We start from the raw sequence: 27,675 nt of genomic DNA on the forward strand, positions 1-27,675 counted from the left end.
TGTAAACATCAAACCTTAAACTTATTCATAGCCCTAACACTGAATCTAACCACTGTATATGCCTATTCTCATAACTGTTGTCCAGGAGATTTTAATGTATTACAGCTGTACTGTAAGTACAGACATCTTGAACAAATAAATTCCTGAGATATACCTACCACTGTGTCAGAAAGTGGCAACATATTAGGTGGCACCCTAATATCAACTTCTTCATCATCATCCCCATCTTCTGAAACTGAGTTTTCTCCATGACCTTACAGAAGATTTTGTGATCATTCTACATTTCAAATTACATGCCCAAATTACACATTAAATATGTAGGCTTCTAAGCAACTTAACTGTGGCTGGAATCCCACAAACTCAAAGCACTAATCACAAAAAGTATTTGATTTACATGTGCATATACTGTATTTCAATACTTACTCTTAGACAAGTCCTCAAGGGTACAGATGTACAGTGTGATCCATTGATAAGCTTTTCCAATGGCCTCTTTGTAGTGTTCAGTAGTAAAGGGCGTGTCAGTCCCAGGGATATTTTGTTTATCTGAGAGCCATCAGGATAGAGCAAGACATATTCTCCATCTTTCATGTCCTGGTTGAAATCTTTTAGTTTTTTGGAGGCAGCTGATGACCACTGGGGTAAAACATGTAGAGGTGGGGTTTTCCCTCTTATGGCCTTGAACTGTGTTATGTCTTGTACAGTTTGCCAACATTTCTGCCTTTATAGTTTAACCTGAAACAGGCAGCAGGTTAGCAGATAAACTAGCAGCAGACTAACAGCTCCAGCCAGTAAAACAAACAGTAAAATGTGTGTTTATGCACTGAGCAGAGACCACTGGCAGCTGCTCTATTAATTCAATCATTAAGTCACTTTCATTTTCATTCTTCTTTCTGTTAAACTCAACTCTAATGTGGTTTGTCCAAGTGATGTTGCTGCACATAGCTGTCCAAGATTGCGGACCCGCTCACACGTGCACAATGCAGATCCAGCAGCTACGCAAATCAGGCAGTGACTATGGATGTATTATAAGAGCTGGATAGGGCACTGCGACTAAGCCAGGCAGCCAATTTTTCCCAGTGGTCACTTGCGGTATGGGGAGAATGGGGTAACATGAGCCACTTTTTACATTTGATGATTTTACCGCAAAACAGACGTGTATTTGTTTCAAATAATAGTTACTATATATACCTCAGGTTGTTGTGTGCACATGGAAATTAAAATAAATTATCTAATTATTATGGTTTTAGAACAATGACCCATCAAAAAAGTTAGTCCTATGGCACAATTTGCCCCAAGGTAGGGGTAAAATGAGCATGGGGATGGGGTAAATTGAGCGCTCTAGGGGTAAAGTGTGCCACTGGTAAATACTGACATAAAAATGACACAAAATCAAACAATTTTGAGATAATTTTGAACTTTATTAATGCCATCAGTTTAACAAAGGCAAAAACTTGTACTTTTAAGTAAAACCATATGTTTGTATCCTGTTATACAACATGTTACCTAAACATTTACAGTAAGATTAAACTGTGATCTTTGTTTGTTAGCTACAGAGAAAAGAATGTATGTGTAAATGTGCTTTTGTGTATACAAACAGGTGACAAATTAAAGGAAAAACTGATCCAGGTCTGAATGCTTGACCCCTACAGTGAGGGGATCTGGTGGCTGTTATGCTGTGGGGGGCATTTTGCTGGCATGGTTTGGGTCCACTTGTCCCCTTAGAGGGAAGCGTCACTGCAAATCAATACAAAATTGTTCTCAGTGATCACCTTCATCCTATGATGAAACATTTCTATCCTGATGGGAGTGGTCTCCTCTAGGATGACAATGCCCCAATTCACAGGACACGAGGGGTCACTCAATGGTTTGATGAGTATGAAAATGATGTGAATCATATGGTCTGGCCTTCACAGTCACCAGATCTCAACCCAATTGAACACCAATGGGAGATTTTGGACTGATGTGTTAGACAGCACTCTCCACCACCATCATCAATTATGTTGGTTTTTCCTTTAATATGTTACTTGTCTGTATGTACAGCATGTTTGTGTGTGGCTTAAACTTAACACTAGTCAACAATTACGTATTTTTTCATCAACATTGTAACACTTGTAACAGTAATCAAACATTAACATGAACAGGGTCTCTAGTCTCTAGAATATCAGAAAATAATACTTAAATATACAGGTTACAGGTTTTGGGGGTAAATTGAGCCATTGACTCAACTCGCCCCAACATCACTGACACGTTTTACCCCACATCCTCCATTTTGACAAAATTGTTTGACACAGTGGCTCAGATTCACAGTTATGCTAAGTTTATGACCTTGTTTTGTAGCTCACACTGACTTAAATTAACATGTAATAATGTCCAAAACTTATCTGTTTTGATTAAGATACAAGACTGATAACTTTAGTAACATGAAGAATTCACTTGACATGACAAAAATCTTTTTTTTTTTGCTCTGTTTTGCTTACCACTCTCTCCATGTGCTGGAGTCCAAGCCCCCTGCAGCCCAAAAAGCATTTTCCCCATAGACCATCATTGTAAAAGAGATGTCTGTAAAACTGTTGACAGGACACCTCCAACTTCGAACAAGGTCAAGGTTGTGGAATTTTTATATTTCTTAAACTTTCCTCAAGCCGAGAAAAGCGATTTAAAAATCTGTGACATCACAATGTAAAGTCTATGGGCCAAGCGGGAACTCATGGGCGGGGCCACCGGGAGAAACTCTATTGCACATATTTCAGTGGGCCACACAACGTGGAAGCAAAAACTGAAAGCTAGAAACTTTTTGGCATATGCGCCAGCCAAGCAATCCTTATTGGACTGAATGGGTGCCATTTTCTCTCTTATAATACATCCATGGGAGTGACAACACAAGCCTGTCCAGACGTGCTCATGACTTATAAGTGTCCTCTAGAAACACTTCCATTGTGTTGTGGTATTTGCAGTGCGTTTCTGTGTATGAACATGTGCTTTAGATCGGTGAAAGTTTTTACTATTCAGCACTAATCTGTACCTGTATGTAGTGTTAGCTTTGAAGTACTTTATACATTTCATGTATCTATGATTGGTGTGTGTGATGTTTTGATGTGAGCATAAATCTGTTGTCACAATAGAACAATACGATAACTCTGAAGTTGTTCGTCTTGTTGGTAAAATACTTAATCTTTAGATGACCTGTCTCACTGCAAAATGAGCGCTTAGTTTCAGAGTTAATTTAACTGGCCCCTCTAACGTAATAGCTGGCCCCTGTCTGGCCCCTGTGGTTAAAATGGCCCAGAACCACCACTGTCGCAAAGGTGTTGGATGGGGTTGAAGTCAGGGCTCTCTACAGGTCAGTCAAGTTCTTCCACACCAAACTGTAAAAAACATTTCTTTATGGAGCCAGCTTTGTGCACGGGAGAATTGTCATTTTGAAACAGGAAAGAGACAACATTTAAATACATACAGTACTGTGCAAAAGTTTTAGGCACTTTAGACAGACAGCCCCACCCCACACAGAGGCCTGATCTCAACATCATCGAGTCTGTCTGGGATTACATGAAGATAGAACCAACTGAGTCACCTAAATCCACAGAAAAACAGAAACTTGTTCTCCAAGATGCTTGGAACAATTGACCTGCCAGGAACCTTGAAATATTGTGCACAAGCGTACCAAGGAGAACTGGTGCCATTTTTAAAGGCAAAGTGTGATCACACCAAATACTGATTTGATTTAGATATTTTCTCTCTACTGAACTTTGTTTGAAGCTAAGCAATAAATAGAAACTACACATAGCATTATTTTTGAAAGCATCTTCATTTTAATTTTGGTGCCTAAAACTTTTGCACAGTACTGTATTTTAAAGTAGTTGCCATTAATCTATATAAGCAAATCTCTCATCATTATGATTTTTATCATATCAGGTTCAGTGTTATTATTCTTTTTTTCTATTCTTAACAGAGTATAAGAATATATTCTCTTGAAAATACCTAGTAACCTCAGTTACCAAGGTTCCATCTGAATTTAAGAGTTTAAGACTCACAGAGAGGTTTGTTTTGTATCCAGCTGTGACCATTTCATTAATGTTAATGCAGGTACAATCTGTTGCAGTGGTTATGTTGAATCTCCAAAAGGCATTTTCAAATGATACTGCGCTTATAACGTCACATAAAGTACAGTATACAGTACATACACATATAAGATGGTGAATGCTGAGCCGCAGAATATTGTAGCAAGGCTCTCCGATAATAAACGTCCCTTTCATTTCATTCCTCTTAGATAATATCCTGAGTATTAAGTGAAGGTAGGTCAGGCAGTAATTCATTAGGCTGTATGTAGGCTTAATTTAGACTGTATGTTAGATAACCAGCTCTCAGGAGAGACCATGGCACTGAAAGCACTTGGAAAAATGTGTCAAAAGACTAAATTCTTGTCCAGGAGAGCAGCCTTGCTTGATAGAGAGCAACATTAAACATTAAAGTCTGTGTAAAGCAATAATAAATATATGTTCTGTGTTTGTCACAGCACAGAAAAATGTATAAATAGCCACCCAGCCAAATTTGAATGATTAAAAAATTTGCCAAGTATATAAAATTAGGTTACAAAATCGTGGAAAAATAAGCAGTATTCTCTGCTCTGAAACACTGAGGGTGTGTCCGCTGAAGATGCTGAAAGCACGACCCAACCAAACAGCCTCTGAGTTAATCACGCTCATACCAAACTCCTGTATAAAAACACACAATTTAAAATAGGCATTGTTTGTAGGTTTAAGGCAAGCAACATGGATAATACTTTAATAATAAAGTAATGTTAGGAGCCGCTGTTTCTTTCGGCAAATATTTTATCGGTAAATGTGGACTTGTTTCAGGGTCATGCTAGTAACCCCTCTACGTTGTAAAGCCACCATTTCAGGCCCGCCCAAAAAATCCTGAACATGGAAATGATGAAAAACAGTTGAACGCTCTAACTCCACAATTCAGTACTACATAGTTCACAGTGTTTTCACATGTTTTCTAACATATATAATGTGTTAAAAAATATATATCTCATTTTCTTTTACACAGACTTTAAAGCTGCAGCACTTGTTCAATGTCACTTTGACTCTATACAGATGAGCTCCACACTGCCCCAGTTTTCTCACAATGGAAAGGAGAATTTTTTTACCCCGGTCATTAGTAGAGAATACAGTTCCCGGTTACTTTGCCAGTTGTCATGTTTGCTGGATGGTAACATATTTCAGATCTTTTCTGGCTTTGCAATGGTGCCGTAACAATACATATAATATACTTACAGTGTAAACATGATTAAACACATCAGCAAATGAATCAGTTGTGTAGTCTGTTAGCTGTAACATGAATCTTTGTTTATTGCATAAGCTGGACTTATATCTGTTTATTACAACTTACATATGGTTTACATTCAGGAAAGAACAAGAAAAGTAATAAAATAAATGTCCTTTGCATAATTATGCTCTATGTTGAACAGTTATAATAAATCCTTCAGTTTAAGTCAACATTTTACAACAGCATTTAATTTATGATCATCTTCAGTCATTCATACATGATTAAATGCAGTTTTCCTTGTCAACCAACAATTTGCATAGTCTCATAGCATCCATGTGAAGAATCATTGTGCAATGTCGTAATAATACTCTCGTAGTCTTGGCTCAACAACACTGAATTTTGGTCTTTCCTCCACTCTGTAAGACATGAAAACAAGGTTGAACTGAGACCAGAGGTTCTCCTAACATAAACTGCCCTTATGGCTTATATCTGGTGTAATATAGTCTGTTGTCAATCCAACTATGACCTTGTGATGACTTAGACTTCTTGTCACTTACTTGTATGTCCAGCATGCCCTCATGAGGTCATACATCTCTGGCGGACAGTTAACTGGGGTGTCCATGCGCTGTCCACTTTCAATCATTTGCATGACATCATTTCCTTTCATTCCCTGTTAACAGTGATATATTTAGATCACAGCTGACACCATCAGGTTGATACAAATTTCAACATGTAAATAAATATCGTAGACCAAAGAGCAGGAAGAAGTAGTCTGAATGAGCAGACCATTTTATACAAAAGCAGAAAATTCCATACAACACAACAGGTGAACCACAAATGTAAAAACATTTGTCTTTGAGTTTTGGTGTAAGTGATGAATTTCTGTATAAAAACACAAAACTGCAGCAGGTGTTCATTATCTTGTCTGTAGGTGGCGATAGCAACATGTCTGCATCTGCCTGTCTAAACCTAAACTGCTGCTGATATTTTGTAGAGGCGGGCTAATAATGACCAAACAGCTCCCCCTGTGGACAATCTATAGTCTGCTACATGTGAGTGAGTGAGTCAGTGTATGAGTGAGAGAGTGAGATTCTAATTGATTTTGTGAGCAAGTAAGTGAGTGAATGAGTGCGTGACTAAATGATTGAGTTTAATCGGTTGGTTTGAATTTAAAACAGAAGGCAGTGCACTACAGTTCACACACTCGACTTAATCCCTGACACGATGTGTGACATAAACATCCTCATTAATCTGATGGGTGTCTTTATGGTTTATGATATGATGGGTTTGTGATAGGTTTAGAGATTGTTCATACCTTGTATGGCTTCTGGCCAAAGGAATATGCCTCCCACATGAGCACCCCGAAGCTCCACACATCACTTTTGGATGAGAATTTGAAGTAGTTTATACACTCAGGAGCATACCATTTCACTGGCCACTTCCCATGACCTTTAGCCTAGAGAAGCAGACAAACAACCCATCAGGTGGGAGTTATTGATTATTTATTTACTTGTATGCACAGATGCCAGGAAACCAGCACAGTCTGGACCAAAAAGACATTTAGGGCTATGGTGTGGTACGGTGATACATGCTGGCAGTATGTGCAGAGCTGGCAACAAGGAGACAAAAATGTGGAGCTCATTAAAAATAATGATCTGTTTGGGTTGTCCCTCAACCAGCCATCTCTGTTACTGATGTCATGAATCTCATCACAGTTTAACAGAAATTTGAGATCCATCAGCCTGCACACAACCAAGTTTGATTTACCTAGGGTCATCTAAGGAGAAACATGTTTAAAAGAAAAACCCCAAGCTCACAGAAAAGCTCCATGTTATGATTATCGACAACTATTGGTCATACTGATATTGACTGTAAAGTCTTGTTTTATTTTTACATATAAAATATTATTTAAATGATTTGGAATGTTGAATGAGAGAATGTCTAAAACACATAAAATCATACAAAGCTAGTTCAGACAAATGATTATTCTGATCTGAGAAATATTTTTTATAAAACCAATTTTGCAAGACTTACAAATATTGGGTTTTACTATTCACCATATTGCCCCACTCTGCCATTTTTCTGTATTTTGCTGGCATTGGGCTTCTTTTACAACCAATAAGCTGTCCGTCACTGTCGGCAGTTACCTTGTAATAGTTTTGCTCCTCAGCGACAGCTTTGGAGAGGCCAAAGTCACTAATCTTGGCATAGTGCTGTGTGACCAGCAGCACGTTCCTGGCAGCGAGGTCCCTGTGCACAAAGTTATGCTCTTCCAAATATTTCATCCCCATGGACACCTGGTGGACCAGCTCAGTGATGTTTTTTATGGATGTTTGCCTGTAGATGATCAATTGTTATTTTAACTGTAAAATCCAAAATAACACTACAGACAGGCAGATCGTAAACATTAATATGAGAGGCATTCACTTCTGAAGATAACAAGGTTCAGCTTTGAAACTGGAATAAATCATGCCAGGTTTATCTATCTTCTGCTGAACATGAGTCTACTGCCGTTCTAGCAGCTCTGTGAGGCTGTACTTGGCACAGTGGTTCTTTGAGGTAAATGCTAATGTCAGCATGCTAACTCAAAGCTAACATGTTGTAAAATGTGGGTACCGTCTAACTTTAGCATGTTAGCATGCTAGCATTTGCTAATTAGCACTAAACACAAAGAAGGCTGATGGAAATATAGTTTTGTAGGTGTTTGGTCATAAAAAATGTAAAGACTAGATGAAAAGTTGGGGGATGAAAGTTATCACTATTCATCCTCTGAGGACCCTGAATGTCTGTAGCAAATTGGAATTTGAATTTTTGAATTTGATTTTTGTTTTGTTGGACACTCAAATTCATCATAATATGTCATAAGTTGAAAGATCGATATGCAGAAAAACCATTCATATAGTTTCAGGTTTTTTGGGGGTTTCTTTAGTTCATTGTAATCCCCCATTCTAAATTACCTTTTTGCCCTGCCTGGGTCATTTAGAGTTATTAATTCACTGGACCTGCAAGTCTTTGTGGGGGGAACCACACTAACCAACCACTGTGCTACCAGTAACATTGCTACAACTGAAAAACAGTGCAGGCTGAACCACATACAGTATGATCTGAACTGTGAAATAAGCAAAGTCAGTAGAATGTACTGTAGAATGCCTCATAATAGAGAATGATCTGGGTACAAGAGGAGCACATACTTGTTTTTCTGCAGGAACTTGTTGAGCGGCCCCAGCTCAGCAAGCTCCATGACCAGCATGAGGTTCTCTGCCTCGCAGATACCGATCATCCGCACAATGTAAGGGTTGTCCAGCTGCTGCATGACATTTGCTTCTCGCAGCATTTCCTCACGCACTGCAGGGTTGTTATCATCATTCTTAAGGATTTTGACTGCAACTGGCTTCTCTGTCCTAATGCATGGAGAGGGTTTGTGTTAGCATGACAGTGCCACAGGGTTTGCATTGACACTCCTTTCACAGTAAGCCATCATTCATATGAATAACAGCACACGATCACTAATACAACACAGGGTTTAGAGCACAATAAGGGTAGACAAGTAAATAAACTGAGTCTATACATTATAGGTAAAGGTTGATGCACATTAGGCCCTATTTTAACAGTGCAAGCACAAGGTGATTATATCAGAGGGTGTGATGGTGATTATTAAATACTCTCTCAGCCAGTTACATCAGTGGTCTCATAGCTCTGAAACAGCTAAGCCAATCACAGTGAATAATAACAACAATAGCTCAACAAAAGGAAAGATGCTGCTTTAGGAAATCATATTGTTGTCTGGAGGTGTAGAGTGTTAATATGAACAAACATCTGCACCCAGAGGCAGACGGTGTGAGGTTTTTAAACGGGTGATTTGTACAGTGACAACAGAAATAAATAATAGGTGAAGTCATTTTTAATGATCACATCGAACTGAGGCTATTTCACTTTTCAATTCTACTATCTATTTATCTATCTTCTATGACACAAAAGCTTTTGCATCGCAATGCATTTCAAGAATGAAACATGAAACACTACTTTTGTTAAGAAGAAAGTTGGAAATGAGGTTGTAATGAGCCCTGGTAACCCAATTTCTAAACAGCCAGAAAACCAACTTACCAATCAGATACCAGACTGGTGTTGTAATTGAATGAAAGTAAACAGTGAATGAATGTTCGTAATGGCACTGTGCTCTGGCACAGCACCTCTCTAATCAGAGGCTGCAGATTTATCGACATATCTGTCCTGCTGTCCTTCAGATGCTATAGGGATTAAACGCTTCTCATATGGATTAAAGCAGCAGATACTGTAAGAATCATCCATATTGATTTAAAGAGCAGACTGACATCAGAAATAGACCTGGTTCTGAGGCAATTATTTTTCTGTCGTTGCTGTTTCCCCATTAAATGCATGCAGATACATCTGGTGTGTCATTCATCTCTAGAAAGGATGTCCACTCTTTCAGCAGGAAACTTGTTGAGTTGGCAGTATTTGAGTAGTGGGGTGTTCAAGTGCTATCTGAATCAAGTGGAGAAGTGGTGTTGTATGTATGTAGGTGTGATGTGATGTGGTTTAACATACTTCCTCATTTTGTAGATGCCCTTCATGACTGTACCAAAGTTCCCAGAGCCCAGTTCCCCATCTTCCAAGAAGAGGTGGTTGCGATCCACTGTGGAACTCCTCAGTTCATCTGGGTCTGCGTATGGACTCTCATATACTTCTGTGTCCATTGGCATGGCCTCTGATGGAGAAATGACCATGTCACATTTGATGAATGGTGATTCACACACCTTGTACAGTATGTGAACTTGTACTGTATGTGAACAAGTTGAGACATACTGTATATGTCAGTCATAGTTCTCCAACATAAATGACAAATCACTTGTCAATACATTCCGAAACAACTTATATGAGCATTTTCTGATCTGGTGCCTCTGGTGGCAGGACAACATTGTTTGTCAGTACCTTCCAAAACACATGTGGCCATTAAAAACTGTTATATGCTAAAAAGCTATTTATATGATTTTTTTCTTCTCTGGTTAAGGTTCAGTTAAAAGAAAACTAACCATTTATGCCATTTTTCCATTACATTATTCCACTACATCATATAAGGTTTAGGTTTCCAATCAACTAGCAGTGATAGGGGGAGGACGTGAGTCAGATTCACAGCTGATATCATTTTCATTCTTTCATTATACTTGCCAAGTTCAAACTCCCAAGGACACAAGTTTAAACATAGTGTACTTGATTAAATGTTACTGTTATTATAGACAGAACTGATGGCCGAAGTTATGAGAATAAAACCCAAATTGTAATAATAAGTAGTAAGTTTAGTCGACTGACTTTGATAAGGTTAGGGATCAATTGTGGTCATGGTTAAAGAAAGAAAATCCCATCCTACCAGATGTTACCAAAGGCAGAGACTTACTACACCCAAATATCCTCTCTAAGAGGGTTAGCAGCAGTCAACAACGTTGCAATACTTCTGCTTTTTTGTTTGAGTGTCATTATTCACACGGCCAATAGAGGTCACTTGGGTTTGGTCCTGACAATCTGTTTTTTCCACTGCGCTGTTACAAAATAAACCTATTTTCCCCACTTCCCCTGTTTTCCCCTACTAGCATCTAGTATCAGTTTCTGCTTTATTTGCTGACATATTAAACTGCCTCTGAAACTTCTGTCAACACCATAATACTGTCGAAGTAAAATTTCAGTTGAATTTCATTTGTGGCACTCAAAGCATTGAAAAATATAGCTTGATACTGCAAGGAGTTCAAAAGAAAATATGTTCTTTGGTAAGTTGGTTTGACTGACCCTTAAGGAAGGTTGTGTGGGGAAGAGAATATTTAATTAATCTGTACATTTCTAAAGAAATCTAAGTAATAGGAGAACACAAGTGTGCAGTGGAGCTAGTACTAATGTACTAGCAAGTTAGAAGTAGCAACTGAACAACAGTATGTTCTATTTTCTGTTGTTTGTTGCTGAAAGCAAGTTGTGCTTACACGTTTGTATGATAAGCAACATACCTTTGCTGGCTGCTTGATTACTGGGCATCCTGGTTTCGTAAGGATTTAGATTTTCTCCAGTGTTGTGTCGAGTTTCACGGCTCTGTTATCAGTTTATCAGAGAAGACAACGTTTAAGAGGACATACACAGTGAGAAACAGCAGGTGTATTTTCACAAGGTGCACTGCTGAAATGTAATCTGCAAAAAGCGAAGTAATTCAATACTCAGGCAACAATAAAATGGTTCTCTTATGTAGCAGAGTGCCACTCTTACATGGAACCTGTATTACAGTGATAGACTTTGCTTTGAAACATTATGGTTCAATAAAGAAGGATTTCTCCAAAGATTAGAATTTGATATACAGTTCTCTTCATCTTCAGAACTCATTCATCCATGTCTTAAATGGAGAAAAAGCACTGAAAAAAACTGATTTCTGTGTGAGAAAATGTTAAATATGCCTATTAATGGCAAATGTTTAGTACATTTGGATTTCTGGAATCATTTCAGTCAGCATCACTGTAATACATGGGTATCCATGAAATGTGGCTTTGTATGATTGTCCATACAAAGGGTTTAAAGAAAGAGAATAAGTGCAGGGATTAACATTTTTTTTCACATGCATTCAAAGAAGGGGTATGGAACAAGTTTAATGACTGATTTACTGACCAAAAGTACCTGGACCACATTATAACATCGCTATGTCAATGATCTGTTAACTTTGAAACATACAGCATGTCCCACACCCCTGCTTTAAAAATTATGTGTGAACATACCAAAGCATGCTCACATCCGAGAACCCTTTTTGAATCTCTAGCTTTAGTGAACAGAATTTCACAGAAAAAATTTGTAAAAAACTGATAAATCTATTGTACGTTTTAGCAACTGCATTTATAAAAGCTTGAAATGCTGAACTCAAAAAACACAGAAAAGGTGTGAGGTGCAAAAAGGTAGCAAAAAGTAGGTAACAAGGAAACAAATGTCAGGCAGAATTCATTTCAGGGGCTGCCTCCCTCATACTACAGGATGCAACCTATGAAGTTGTCTCAAATAAAATGGACTTGGATTCAGTTTTAGCACCTAGCCTCGCAGGGGCCAACACTGCATCAGTTGCACTTCCTTTCACATCCACATTATAGGACAGAAGCAGGCTGACAAGGCCATCCAAAGGCCATCAAATGGTATTGGACACGCCATCCAATACCAGAAAATGTCCACTTTTTTGCTCTATGTCTTCCAAACATGGATGAAAGAAGGCCACAGGTTATTTGGTCACATGTGGAGGAGCTTGAGGAACAGGGCGGACATGTTGACCCATTATGAAATGTTTGGTGTTGACATGCCCTCGTGGATGGAGGCAGCTTCTGAATGGGACACAGCATAAGACTGTTGGCTGTGTTTCAGAATGTAATTGCATTGAGTATCCTCTGGATGGTGTTAGATTGTAATCACTATAGGGTATCTATAATAATGTAATTGAATACGTTTCTGTGTGTAGTCAGCTCCTGTTGTGAAGCTGTCAGAGGGATGGGGGGAGGGAAGAGATAAAGTAAAGGACCAAGTGTGCAAGGAAGACTCTGAGGTGTGTTAGTAAGAAGGAATCCACACTGAAGCAAAACCACGTTTGGGGAGAGTTAAGTGCGGGGGGTGGGTGGCGGGGGTGTATACTACTGTTACCAGTAGGTTTATGAGGAGGCAGGAGGTGTGTTAGTGCACCTTTTTTCGGCCAGGTATGGGAACAGTTTTGAGTCTGGAGAGAATTCCACCTGCTGCATTGTGCTAGAAACCAAAATGTCAGAGAGGTTATCAGAAGATGACCTGGTAATGTTACTGTCATGCATGTGATCATTACAGTAAGAATAGATTCAGGGGAAAGGTTAGCTCCAAATAAGGATGTGCCAAGTTTCTATCTCAGAGCGGACACTGAGTCATCACACCGATTTGTTCAACTGCAAACTACAGGCAGCACAGAGGTACTTTGTTCATAACATTTCCATGTACTGTATGGTATTCCTATCAGGAATGAGACAAAAATGAAGGGGTTGGTTCACCCAAACTATTTTCTGACCTCCCTCTAGTGGCATGTATCTATGCAGATTATTCGCCCAGGTTTTGTGATTTCTACCTACACCCAATTCAGTAGAGGTGAACAAGTCTGTGGTGCTCACTTTAAAAATTACATTTAAAAAATCAACAGCAACATCTCTCCCTAGAAAACAGTGACACAGTTAATCAACTGAACACGATGTCAACAGGTTGCATAGAGACTATTTCTTTGGTAGAAAGTAGTTCCACTGGAAATTGTGTTTTGGATGTTCTGTGTAAATTATCCAGAGGAACAGGGACATTGTTCTGGAAAGAGGTGATTTTAATTCAGCCATTTTTCAATGCTTTGAGTGGCGCAAAATATTCCATTATTCCAATATCTTAAAACATGGACAAATAAAACCAAAACTATGCGCATGGCTATATACGTACCACTAGAAGGAAGAGAGAAAATATGTTTTGGTTTGGTTTTTGATTTTTTGTTTGTTTTTGTCATTTTGGTGAACCAGCCTTTTAAATTGTAGGCATCCTCATGCAAGAAGCTGAACAGAAATGTTTCAATCTAACTATGAAATTATTGTTCAGAGTCGATCTGTAATTTATAGTAGTAGTTATTCTGAAAACACAGAGTAAGAACTAAATTTATCATCTAAATCCAAAAAGTTGTGATTAACAGAATATCTAAAAGTAAAGTATTACAGTGTTAAAGTAAAGCATTAGTACAAGAATCTCACATATCATTAATCTCAATCCTCATTTCTTTCACTAAACACTTACAGGACAGTATGTGACATTATGCAAATGCATTAATGACACCACACACACACACACACACACAGCCAGAACTTACAAGAGTAGAACTTAACCCAGGATGGTCCCGTGAAAACATGGGCCGTCCTATAAGCCCTGTGAACAAAGGAGTGCATACGGCAAGTTACTGTTGAATGTATTTAGTTGTTATTAATTAATATGCAGTGGACTTCTGTTTGAATGACAGTCATGCTCTACTTTAGACACATTTCAATTGGCTGTGTATGTGTTTTTACCAATATCTCCGTCAGGTCGTGGACATGCCTCAGTTAGCACTCGCAGCAGGCCATCTGGTTTGTATGAGTAGTGCTCTACCAGCTGTAGTGAAGGGCAACATTCACATGTCAGGGGCATAAGACAAAGGTCAAGACTATTTAGATCAAGTAAAACATGTAAAGTGTCCTGAGGGTGGTTCTACAGGAAAAGGTCCTCTGATCCTCTGTGGAGCGTGATGCTGGTCCATAGCTGGGTCATGTTGTCAGTATTGTTTCTAGAAATGCAGGGCTTTTAAAGGAGTAGTTCAACATTTTGGGAAATTAGCTTATTCTCTTTCTTTCCTATAATGAGATGCCAAGATGGTTATCAGTCTCTTTTGTGTCTGTGTGAGTGGAGCTGGAGTCAAGATGTGGTTATCCTAGCTAAGCATAAAGATTGGCAGCAGGGGAAAACAGCTAGTCTGGTTCTGTCCAAGTGTCGTTACCAGGTTTGGTACCATCTTTCCACTACAGACACCAAAACCAAAACCCGTAATCACTGACCATATGGTGACCTGTCCTATAGCTGGAGATGCTCCACAGAAGTGCTGAGCTGAAGGATATATTTCTAGTTAATTATAGTTATAGTTGAAATAGTTCCAGCACATAACTCTAAATCATTAACTCTAAAACCACAAACTGTTGTTTTTACATTTTCTCTGTGTTCAGATTAAATAAACAAGCTACAACATGTTAATCAGTGAGCTGTAGAGGTGTTGGTAGGTATATTTTTGACCTTTGGACAGTGTCAGGCTAGCCATTTCCCCCTTCTTCATGCTAAGCTAAGCTAACTGTGTCCTGACTCCAGCTCCATATTTAACACACTGACATGAGATTGATATCCATCTGAACATCTCTCACTCACAGAGACAAAGCAAATAAACATATTTCCCAAAAAGATGAACTATTCTTTTAACAACCTGAGGGATTTACATTCTACAGTTATAGACAAATTGCATAAAAATCATTATGTAGGGGGATAAAATTAACAAAAAATGACAATTAATTAGCTAAATTAAGAAATGAAATGTAAAAGAGATTTAAATATATAATTTCTGAAAGAACATAATGGGTGTTGCACTGAGCAACACTTCAGACAGGTGCCGTACCCTAAACCTAATCCTGAGTGTCATAGTTAAAGATCAACATGAAAATAACAAGACATGTGAAAATCACTGTGTTAACCTGCCACAGAGTGTCAAACTTCTTGCCATCTGGGATAGAGAGCTTGCCAGTCCGGTCCCTGTCAATGCGATAATGCATGACTTGTCCTTCATGTAGTAAACATAAAGCGTAGGATCCATTCATATCCCTCTGCCGAATCCTGCAGACACAAGAGGAAAGTGAAGAGAAGAAATGAGACGGAAGTCTGAAAGTAAAGGGAGGATGATGGTAATACAAGAAAAATGCAATCAAAGTCTTTCTAACAACAGTCATAATTAGACTTTGAAAGATAGCAGTAAAAAGCTTTGTTTGTGTTTTCTGGAGTCAATAAAGTACAAATATCATTTATACTCTTTCTTCACAGATGTGTATAGTGAATTTGTTGTTAGTCTTCACCCCAATACAGGGTGGCATCTCACACAAAAATTAGTGACTCTTTTTTACCATGATCCAAGCAGGATGCATCCAAAAGTTGTTGAAAAAGATCTTTTTATTAAGCCATCTCATCAAGGTTTAAGAAAGGTTTTATGACTCAACATTACTGAGTAATTTCTGTACAAACATTCTCACCTATATATGATATACTCATGGTCGTCATTTCTAATATACACATATTAAACATTTTTTTTAATTCGGGAAATCTGTGGTTGTGAGAAGCAGTCTCAGGGTCACTGTGTGTCCACAGTTTTTTTGATCATGTGATTAACTGCTAATTTGTTGCACCACCAAGATTTATCTCTATTGTTAGCTACTTTTGTGCCCCTGTTTTAAGACTTGTAACATTTCAGGATATATTGTGCTCACATGGTGTATATTCATAAATAAAGTTGTGTCAAGTTACCATAAACTAATCGACCCACAGAAAACCTGGGGCCATGCAGTGTTATTCCAGTTTGGTTTCTAGGCAAACAATGAAGCTGCTATGTCTGTATTTGTCTGCTGTGTGCACTGTACAAAATGGGACCTTTGAGGCGACATAAACAACACACAGAGGAGGTGGGGGAGTCAGTTGGGGCCTAACGGTAGATTTTTGCTGCAAGGCTCACTAACGGGTTAATCCAACCTTGATCCCTCCCATGAGCTATATATGGTAGCCCTAAACACAGGGTGTTGTGTGATAAGTACACAGTGCCTCTAGGTGGTAATCCAGTACAGTTAGACACACCATATTCCAAAAGTTACAGGCTATCAAAAGTCAAGTCAGTTTGACGCCAACTCAAATCCACAGTTTTTATTGAAATATTACAACAGACATGTTTCAGTCCGAGGTTTCAAAACTATTTGCCACATCCATTACGCCACAGCTACAGTGTGTGGTAACAGATGATTTAATCTGCCCATGATGAAAAAATTCCTTCAAATAGAATTAGCAGCATGTTTTAAAGAGCAGACAGTCTGCTGTCTCAATATTTCTATCAGTACAAAGATCAAGAAAAAACCATACAGGAAATGCTTCAAGGTTAAAAGAAAAACATGTCTTCTCCCTCAGAGAAAGAGTCTGGAGGGCAGATATGTAAAGTCTCTTTGAAGAGGAAGATTATTTATATCTCCTTTTCTTAATGATTTCACTACCTCTTATCTTATCAATGCTCACATTTTATGGTTTTAAATGTCTGTGATGGATTTACTTTGAGGAACTTGTTATATTTAACTTTTGACGCTTTCAATAACAGCTCTTCCTCATATTGCATATAACACGTAGACAGAATTTAAACTCTCTTTACTAAAAACCAATTTTTTAGTAACACAAGATGCCTGATAAGATTGGCATTCCTTCCTGTGAAAAGGATCATTCTCATGAATTGGAAAGTAAGGAAATCAACTTGTTTTTGTTTGTTTTTATAGAATTGATAATGATGGAACATGCAGCCTCAGCCCTGCAGGGGCTTTATAGAGATAATGGCTTAGATTGACCATGGACACTTACAAAAGACTTTAGTTAATTTAGTTTAAGAAGTGTTTTGACTGTTGAAGATATAAAGCCAGTACAATGAATAGAAACCTGAACCTTCTATGTAGAACAGAGAAGTCCTGTCCTTGTATACTGTCTTTGTGTTGTTTGAATTTGGTCTTTTTGTGTAATCAAAAATTAAAAAAAACAAAACAAAACAGTTTTTTTGGTGAAAAATCCATTTTTCTGTGTAAAATGCTGTCATACAATAATAACAATAATTGAATTCAAGCATATGTTTCCTTATTGTTTGACAATAATTTCATAAATTTTTTTAAAAAATGTGCAAAATGCAAACTTAAAGACATACATGAATTTACTGAAAATATGATGCAAAGTATAATTGTTCTCCCACAAAAAAGCACATTTGAATGTGCTCAAATGTGATAAATTCAAATGATATATAAGTATATGTGATTTTAAGATTTTCATGGCAAATTTGAGACATGATGTAAAACGACATTATCATCTCATAAATTCATACACATGTGGTTCATATCTGAAATGCAGTTTGACACGCACATGCATCTGCTGAACCACAGATGTTTTCATGTGATATCACATGAAGATTTATGTATAAAGACTTATGTATTTTGGACATTTTACATGTAAAATAAAATAAAATAACTCATTTTTACATGGCAAACACCTACCATTCAAAATGTAAAGCTGCTCTGAAAAATATGACTTCTGACTCCAGAGGAGATTAATATCTCCTCACTACATATGCATGTGTGTATTTGTGATAAATTGTGCAGTTAACTATAAGAACAGTTGTGTATTTGAACCTTTCTAATTCCTTGTCTCAGTAGTACTCAGCAGTAGACAAATGAATCAAAACTTGTCTCTTTAGTCCTCCACAGTCCACCTCTACTCTGAACACAAATGTTAAACCTGCAGCCTCAAACTTTGATGTTATTTTTGACAGAGAGCGCTCATTTGACTGGGGAGTATTTCAAAAACCGGGTTTTCTCTATGCTCTTGTCTTTTTGATCTTTAAAAAGGTCATATATGTTTTTACCTGATCACATTTAGATGATGTGAATTCTTATACAGAAGCTCAAGTCATAAAACAATCTCTTCTTCTCGGCTTGTAGAAAATGCAGCAGACATCATATCACTCCTGTTCAGTAAAGTTGATGTTAAAGATTTTACTTATTACAGTTACAGCGCTTCACAGGTTGGCTCCTGGCTACAGTATATTGTTGAGTTCCTCGTCCCAAAATATAACTAAATAAATATAACTGTCTTTAGGCAAATTACAATTTTATAAAGTGGATTTTGTGTGTTTGTCCGCCAGCAGAGCAGAGAAGGTTTTAAAGAGCATTAATTGTAAATGTATTTTTCACTTACCTGGTTTGATCACTTGTCTAATTTGTTTTTACACAATGCTTCATGCCTGTTTCTGTCTTGTTTCTTACCTGTTTTATCTCTGTTGTTTTAGTCTTGAAAAATGTCTTCATCACATCTTCATGTGCCTTGTTTTTAAACAGATATTCATTTATGATTTCATTTTGTTTCATTTGTTATTCTTTTGGTACTTGCCACCAGTGACAGTTTTAGTGGTATTTAAGCCCACCTGTTACCACATAGTATATCAGCCGTGACTTGGTCTATAAATGGGTGTAACTATTTTCTAATATTAGGATCTGCACTGACATTACAGTATATAGAAAAGCCCATGCAGTTACAGGAACTAAACAGGAACTTAAATAGATGGTGTGTGTGTGTGTGTGTGTGTGTGTGTGTGTGTGATTATTTATAACTACGCTGGTCCTACATTTTGTGATCTAAATTATATTCTTAAACCATAACAAAATGCAAAAAGTATTTAGAAGTATAGCATAACCAATTGTAATCATGTTATTGTCGGCCATTGTTGGCCACTCTTAGAAACCAACTAAACCTTGCAAGTGATTCCAGAAGCCATGGGTATAGTGTGTCTGAAACACTCTTATTTTAAAGTTATAATCATACACTGAGGCTGTGTTTCAGTGGAAAAATAAAGTTTCCTTCTAGACTCTTTATGAGAAAGGGACAGAACAGTCACATCTCAACCCGCTGTCATTCTTCCTCTTGTTTGGCTACTTCAGGAAGTCCTTTGCAAACTGCCAGAGCGGAAACCACAGTGTGTATGTGTGTGTGTGTCTGTGTGAGTTCCTCTGTGTTTCTTCAGCCGAGACCACTGCCTCTCAACTGAAGCTTCAGCTGCTATAAATATTCCTCATTCACTTTGTTCAAACATTTCATATTTCACATGAAATACTGAAGTACTGATGCAGTTGTTGACTTAAGATGTTGGCTTTTGCAGCATTTCCATTCATTTCACGACTCACACTGTCACAAAGCAGAAATACTTGACATTTGCACCACATAACTATGTAATTCATTAGCATAGAGGGGACATACCACTGTTTTGGAAAAGCTGACTTAAGTGTGCTGTCTCAATGGTCTGAAATTAAATAAGCCACTACAGTAAATCATTAAAGGTATACACTGCAGGATTTTCTTAAAAAACAATGTATAGACTCATACAAAAGTAATCCCTCTCAATCATCACTTATGACCCACTAGAACTGTGTGGTGGTGTATTCATCCACAGAGACCCTTCCCTCTGCCTGTATTTTCTTATGTTTGTATTATTTCGCTTTGTTCAGGACATTTTTGGGCATCAACCTTTGGGCGGTGGATGTGTAGCCCCCAGCCAATAACAGCACGCAGGGTGGGATAGACAACCGGGGGGGATAAACCACAAAAGAAGACAGTCTCTTATCTGCAAACACAAACTATAATACATCCAATTACAATGTCATAAAACTGATTCTTAAGAAGGCTGTGTACACATTATGTCATTACAAGTAAAAAATTAGATAACCCAAATGTTTCCTTCCAAGTCAGAACTTCAGTGACCTTCTTGTCCCTGTCAGTTACTGCCCACACCATGCAGTGATCCTCACAAGCATGTTTTAGATATTGTGAGCTCTGCAGCAATTTAGAAGATGATCACAAATAATAAAATAATTCTTCAAATTTGTTTGAATTTGTAACAATTCATTTTACGCTATTTACTATATAAACAGCCAAAAGCTATACAAAAATACTTGTAAAATACTTACAGGAACTTTCCATTTGTACGGGAGCCATTTTGAAGCCTGGGCTCAGACGCCTCTCGTGTTATTGATCCATGGAACCAGGGCATTTTTTCATGTGCGGTGGTGGCAATGAGCTTCTCCAGCTGAGGCCTCTGGCTGATGATGGCCTGCTCCAGAGCTGCCCCCTGTACACACACACACACAACCTATGAGCCAATTCTTATAATAAGCCTGAGAGAGAATATAACATCACAACCTCCACTTACTTGTTTTTTTCGCCAAAGCTTTCAAATTCCAATCTACTTAAGTGGACCTTGTGATAAGATTTTTTTTTTCAATTGTGTACATCACCAGCTATTCCAGGAAAACAATGGTTTATTACAACTATGACATGGTTTTATCTGGCCATCAGTCTATCATAATGGTAACATTGTATTCACCAAAGTAATAACTGATATCTGGTAACATGGTGGCATAAAGAAGTTTGACGAGTCAAGAAATATGAACACATTGTACAAAGCCAATTGTCGCATCCATCAGACTGACTTCCTGCTTCAACTTTGTCCTACTCTACTTACCATAGTTGTAGACTGTGGTGACAATTTAGGTGTGAGTGCTTTCAGATTGACCTCCAAATAAAGTGGTTAAGATAACCTTGTTTTACAACCTGTCTGATAATCTGACCACTCGTGTTTCTTGCCCTAGTGGACCTGTTTTTAGCCTTTTGAAATCAGCAATTACTTGGTGAGTGTATAATTATCATCAACGATAGACTGATGGTCAGACTTACAAAAATAAAACCCAAGTTAAAATAAACCACAGTTTTTAAATATGTAGTCTGACTGTGTTGCTATTGGTATTTTTTTGCTCTGCTGACATCGCAGAAACTAACCTGTAAGTTCCAGGTCTGCTTTACATACTCCCGGATCAGTTTTTCCTTCAGGTCCTCAAATGGCCCCACTTTGGGCTGCATGTTCTTGGGTCTGTTGCAGGGCCTCTTCAGCAGACACACAAGGCCATCCATCTCCTGGGAGTGGTAATCAATCACATCCTGTGGGCTCCTGTGGCTCTTACCACCAGCGATAGCATATGTTTCATTGGGTTCTCTTTCAATGGTGTAGTGGTAGCAGCGGCCTGAATGAGACACAGACAGTGCAAAGCCCCCGAGATAGTTTCGGCTTTGCCGTAGCAAGTATAAGCCGTTGCCCATGCCTGATTGTCGCAGGTAGTCCTCTGCCTCCTCCCGGGTGATGTTGCCATAGAAGAATGGCAATGTATTCACCCTGTCAGCCATGTTGGCCACTGGATGGTAGCTCCCTTAAGAAATTCCCCTCACAAGGTGCAGCCACCAGGATGCAATTAACCTAAAAAAAAAAAAAAAGTTGAACCAAACAGGAGAAAAGATTAATTTAGTCTTTGAAATGTACTCTTAAAAAGACATTTGGTTTCAATCTTACAGAAATCAAAGATTTTTAGCCTAAACAATGAAAATCTGAGTTTCTAAATACTGAGTCACCAAGTGAAAGTAGGGTGATATCCAACAGAAAGTGTTGGATGATACTATGATGAAAATTAGTGGACGTTCATTCTTGACTTTAGAAATGGAACAATTATAACTCAAAGTCTTCTGTGTCTAGCTTTTGTTTTAATGAGAATATTTCAGGGCATTGGTAAGACTGCAAGACATTCCTCCCTAATGACAGACAAAGTTTTTTTTATATATTTGAAATCCAAACCTTTCTGGGGACACTGTTGAGCCCATGTACCATCATGGTTTGTTGATAAATATAATCTACCCATTAGATTCTGATATTTGATATTCATAAGTGGAAGTTTTGTCTATTGCATCAATCAAAACAAACCACCACAGGCATCGTAGCTTGCTCTGGCACTCAAATGCAACCACATGGAGGTGCTAGATAACACACACAAAAATTATCTTTTCACTTTGTAAGATAATTGTGTAGTTCCACATTAAGTGGAATAAAAATCCTGTTTTGAGCTGTTTAGTCATGCAAGCAGCATGCTTCTACGGATGGCAATCTTTCTAAATATTGAATGGAATGCCATAAAATTTTGTACAGACATTCATGATTGCCAGAGGATGAATCCTAATGATTTTGGTGATACACTGATATTTCTCTAGTGCCATCTGCAGGTTGACAGTTTTGTTTCAGAGTGAAATGTTTTGACATCTAGATTGCCATGAAATTTGGTAAAGATATTGATGTTCCCCCCAGGATGAACTGTAATAACTTGGGTTCATCTTACTTTGTCTAATACTTTGGTTTAGGGCCAAATACTTGCAAAACTAATGACATTCCCATCATACTCAGCTCTAATTAGCATGTTAGCAATGTTATTAATAGAGAAATAGGTCACCAAAACATTAGGTTTCAGCCTATTTCAGGAGATTCAGGAGACTGGCCAACATCACCGTCATTACACTCTGTTAGGCCGAGGCCGGGTAAAACTGACAAGTGTGCATAATAACCATCGACACAAAATATTTGTCACATTTAGGCTGACAGAAGCAGAAGCATGCTTGTCACAGTAACCAGAATAACCACAGTACGCTACAGAAGACACCTATGCAAACTCCTCTGCACTTTCTGCAGTCTGCCTCTGGCTTGACCACAGAAGCAAGTTCTTTTAACACAAAATACTTGCTTGTACATTTTAACAAGTCTGACACCGATTAGATTGACAATTCAATATATTTTCAGTTACACACAGGGGATTAAGCAGTCTGAATATATAGCAACTGCATTTTGACTGGAGACTAGTAATAAATTTGGACTCATCAGAATGATAACTGGGTATCTACAAAATATGCCTTATCAAAACTCCTTCAAGAATACTACTTATTTGTTTTTAAATATCTTAAAAAGGCTTTTGGACAACTCAAATTAAGATATCTTCACTTTAGTTTTGGCTGGTCATGACTCCAGCTCACAACATTCACGATTACCTTTAGATGCGTAACAACTTAATTTAATATGTCCTTAATAATCTTTATTGAAACTGAAACCGACACATGCAATGACAATATTAGTTACATTTGGAAAATATTCTGGTTATTTACAATTTACAATTTCTAATTTCATTTAGCAGACGCTTTTATCCAAAGCAATGTACATCTGAGAGCTGAGTTATGGCAAATAAACTATAGTTAAAGCTTCACTAATGAATATTTTTATATTATCAATAGGAATGTGATGAATCCACACAATTTTCACACTTGTTAGCCACATTCACCCAAACAACTTTGTGGCTTGGCTACACATTGAAAAGTAGATAAAATTAGAAATTGATGTTTTTACAAACCCTGGGGGGTTCAATAAGCACAGCTGCTCTTTTGCTGAAACGCCCAGCTCTTCACTCACAGCTAGAAGCCTCGTAGTACACACACAGCCTGATCTGTTAGCTAATGAGTGCATTCACTTACATGCCATGCTCATGGGAGAGGCACTTAACAAGATCTACCACATAATTATTCTGCCTGTCCAATCAAACATCGGCTTCTCTAACCTGTACACCACTGCCCAATAAATGCTAGTGCCAGCCAATTAGTTCATGTGTTTCCAATAGAAGAGAAGAGAATAGAATAGTTTCAATGAAGTGAATCAAGTGTCATTTGTCAGATACTAGTGGACCGATCTGTCTTACAGAGACCTACTGGGGTGTAACATGTCCTCAACACTGCTTCTCTCTTTCTTTAACCTGCATCATCTGCTCGTAAAGTGATAACAAGAAACCCACAACTTTGCCCATTTGCATAACTTCACTGACTTAGCTTCAAGCAGCAATTTTTCTACACAGACATTTTGTCAGGAGAAGATCATTTTGTGCCATTCAATCTTCATTATCAGTTTTTTAGTGGATCATTGCATCACTGTCTAGCAAAGTTCACAAACACTATGGTTATGATCAGTCACAATCAATCACCATTTCACAGTTTTCTTCTAATGATCACAAGAGTCTCCTGGATAACTGAAGAATTCTATAGGTTTATGTTCAGTTTGAATCATTTCAGTTTCAGTCTCTGATGTTTGTCAGGCTCCCATGAGTCTGATCCGCCGTTGCTATGGAGAAGAAGCCAGTCAGAGGTATGAATCAGAGCTGTAGCAAATCAAAAATGCTTTGTCATTGCAACTGGGAACAAAACACTCTGCTATAGTTACTGGATTCATCCAAAATTGACTGATCTGAAAATAAATTTCAACTTTTAAACTGCTGAATATTTTATTGGATTTCTAATTTTTAGCTCAGCATAGGCAGTTTATCCAACCAAATTATTATTATTTTTCCTTGTTTTTTATATTTTAAACATATAACAACATAAATAAATACAAAAACACAATTCTTCAAACAATTCTTAACACAACAGTTTAAGAAAAGGAGAGAGAGAAAAAGAAAAGAAAGAAGAGAAAAAAAGATCCTATAATAAAAAAAGAAAATTTTCCCATATTCCATTTCTGTTTATGTCATGTGTCTCCAATCTTAATCTGGTTAACATCATTTCATAAGACATTGATTTAGTTAACAAATTAATTAATTAATCCGTTGAATGAAAGTGGGAGCTTTGGGGCTTTCTCAATGCCTCAGGATAAGACTCAGTGTTGTAATTATACCCAGACTTAACACTTGAAACTGCCTTTTATTAATGCCTTTAAATTCTGTTTCATCATTTAGGAGACAAATTTTGGGTGTCCTATGAATAGGACAGCCCAGTCCCTCTTTCATAGTCTTTAAGAATTCTTTCCACAGTGGATAGACAATAGTACAATGCCATACACCGTCTCCTAAAGGCGAGCAAGCGTCCATCTATTACGTTGCATCGCGTAACATCTCTCTCCCCACTGAATCTGTTAAATGTGCACTTCTGTTACATCATGTAAACAAACCACATACCTATCAGCTGTGCACTCAAGATCAGATTTGAGACATAACCACCCAAGTAAAAGATGGGTGAGTACTTGCTACCCTACGTTTGTACTTTTTAAACAGAAAACACACGTTTTATATTGTGATATTTAGAGGTTTCATTACTGGAAATGATACAATGTAGCCAACAGCAACTTAAGCAGAAACTTCCAGCTCCTTGGTGATCTCCCTCCAGCCAGCTGCTACATTATTTAGGTTTTTGTATTAAAATCAGGAGGTATCATAGAGATACCTCCTCATTTCAACTAAATGAATCAGCTGTTCCTCGTCCATGATGTGGTTTCAACACAAGCGACAGGTAGTAAATAGAAATAGGGTGTCCGACATAAGTTCAGCTCAGAACGGTGTGCCGCACCACGGTGCTCAGCGCTGCGTCGCTCACAGCCAGTTAGGACATTAAAATAGAAGATAAAGCAATAAAACTGATTTTGTCGCTGATGCCCGCTCGTGTCACATTCAGTTAGGACCAAGCGGCAACCTCTGGGGCTTTAAAAGGAAGCCAATGCGGAAGCCTGAGAGGGGGGGAGATGAGCACCCCAACAGGACAGCTGTAAGGTTAACAACTTCACACAATGACAAACGACTACCAGTGAGTGTTCTTGCGGCAAGGTCTGCAAGAATGCAAGAGGCCTTAAGATCCATCAGGCACAAATGAAATGTAGAGGGACTGCAAGCACCAAAATGTGCAGTTGAAGAACATGGTGAGACAGAGGAGGAGTCAGGCCAGAAAGCATCCCACAGAGCCCAGAGCCTCCAAGTGGGGCAAGCAGTCCCTCGAGCGATACGGTACAAGAAGAAAAGGATCAGATGGCCTCAAGCCTGCATAATGGCTGAGTGGCAGAAGTTTGACAACGAGATGGACATGGTGCTGGAAGCAACGGCTAAAGGGGATGTGCAGAAGACATTACAGAATATGACCACAATCATAGCGAGCATGGTGGCTGAGAGGTTTGGTGTCAAGGTAAAAAGAGGACCCAAGCAGCCCTACAAGAAAAACCAGAGGACAAAATCCACAACATCAGAAAGGAGTTGAGAGCCTGAAAGAAACGATATAAGGCTGGAAGTGAGAAGAATGACCACCACTTGCAGAACTCCGTTCCATGCTCAGGAGGAGGCTCCTAAGCCTGTGAAGAGCTGAGCAACACCCATGGTAGAGGAAGGAAAGAGCTAGTGGACCCCTGGCCTGTTCAAAAGAGGAAGTACACTTCAGTAGCACTTTCAATGACCCCAATAAACACCAAGATCTGGGCCCAAGCAAAGCACTGTTATGACCACCAGAGCCAGCTGAACCTTTCAACCTAAGGGAGTCACTCCTGAAGGAAGTACAGGACATGATGAAGAAGGCTAGGTCCAGCTCAGCACCAAGTCCAAGTGGAACAACTTACAAGGTGTACAAGCATTGCCCCAAACTGTTGCACCGCATCTGGAGGAGCATTCAGGTTATATGGAGAAGAGGCAGGTTAGTGCAGCAAGAACAGCACAGAAGGCATGTGGATTCTGAACTAGGAGGACCCTACGAACATCAGCCAGTTCAGGATCATATCTTTACTCAGTGTGGAAGGAAGGATCTTCTTCAGCATTGTAGCGAAGCGGCTGGTGGATTTCTTACTCAAGAACCACTACATCAACACCTCAGTGCAGAAAGTTGGCATCTCTGGTGTTCCCGGGTGCCTTGAGTGCACCAGAGTTGTCACACAGCTCCTCAGAGACACCAAGGAGAATAAAGTTGACCTGATGGTGCTGTGGTTGGACCCAGCCAACACATATGGTTCTATGCCTCACAAGCTTGTTCAGGAGATGCTGGAAAGGCATCACATGTCAGACTGTACCATCTCAGTGATCCTGTTTGCTCTGGCAATGAATATGCTACTATGCACTGGCCTGCTCATCAGAGCAATTTGGTGTCCAACATCAACAGTCATACACTAGAAGACAATTACCAATATGACAGTACTGGCAGCAAAATGTGTTTTGGTTGAATATAAACACAACAACAAATTTGTCTTAAGAAAATTTAACTATTACTCATACAAGAGATGTTTTAGGTTCACAGCGCCAGGCTTGGAGATAAGGTAGTAACCTTGGATGGGTAACAACAGCTTCCTGCATTGTTTTCCAATCAGTGTTTATTCTGAACACCAACTGTCCTTGT

At 38.5% G+C, this 27,675-nt stretch overlaps 1 protein-coding gene and 1 pseudogene across 3 annotated transcripts in view; one reads left to right on the top strand and one right to left on the bottom strand.

Moving 5' to 3' along the window:
• Window positions 1-5,329: 5,329 nt before the first annotated feature.
• The window catches only part of syk (spleen tyrosine kinase), a 37,780-nt gene continuing 15,434 nt past the window's right edge, over window positions 5,330-27,675 (bottom strand). For 2 of the 3 annotated variants that reach the window (XM_044334288.1, XM_044334286.1), the window contains 13 exons: window positions 21,469-21,940; window positions 20,601-20,761; window positions 15,555-15,693; window positions 14,352-14,433; window positions 14,156-14,211; window positions 12,976-13,038; window positions 11,283-11,364; window positions 9,838-9,997; window positions 8,463-8,672; window positions 7,419-7,608; window positions 6,587-6,727; window positions 5,829-5,941; window positions 5,330-5,687 (listed from right to left, as the gene is read on the bottom strand). In XM_044334288.1, coding sequence (XP_044190223.1) covers window positions 5,615-5,687; window positions 5,829-5,941; window positions 6,587-6,727; window positions 7,419-7,608; window positions 8,463-8,672; window positions 9,838-9,997; window positions 11,283-11,364; window positions 12,976-13,038; window positions 14,156-14,211; window positions 14,352-14,433; window positions 15,555-15,693; window positions 20,601-20,761; window positions 21,469-21,870 — 1,872 coding nt within the window. In that variant the 5' untranslated portion in view covers window positions 21,871-21,940 and the 3' untranslated portion in view covers window positions 5,330-5,614. The remainder of the gene's footprint in view (window positions 5,688-5,828; window positions 5,942-6,586; window positions 6,728-7,418; window positions 7,609-8,462; window positions 8,673-9,837; window positions 9,998-11,282; window positions 11,365-12,975; window positions 13,039-14,155; window positions 14,212-14,351; window positions 14,434-15,554; window positions 15,694-20,600; window positions 20,762-21,468; window positions 21,941-27,675) is intronic. The other variant, XM_044334289.1, reaches the window with a different exon arrangement.
• LOC122969025 lies at window positions 24,664-27,452 on the top strand (annotated as a pseudogene).

The sequence above is a fragment of the Thunnus albacares genome, chromosome 18 (assembly GCF_914725855.1).
Source record: "Thunnus albacares chromosome 18, fThuAlb1.1, whole genome shotgun sequence".
Lineage (NCBI taxonomy): Eukaryota > Metazoa > Chordata > Actinopteri > Scombriformes > Scombridae > Thunnus > Thunnus albacares.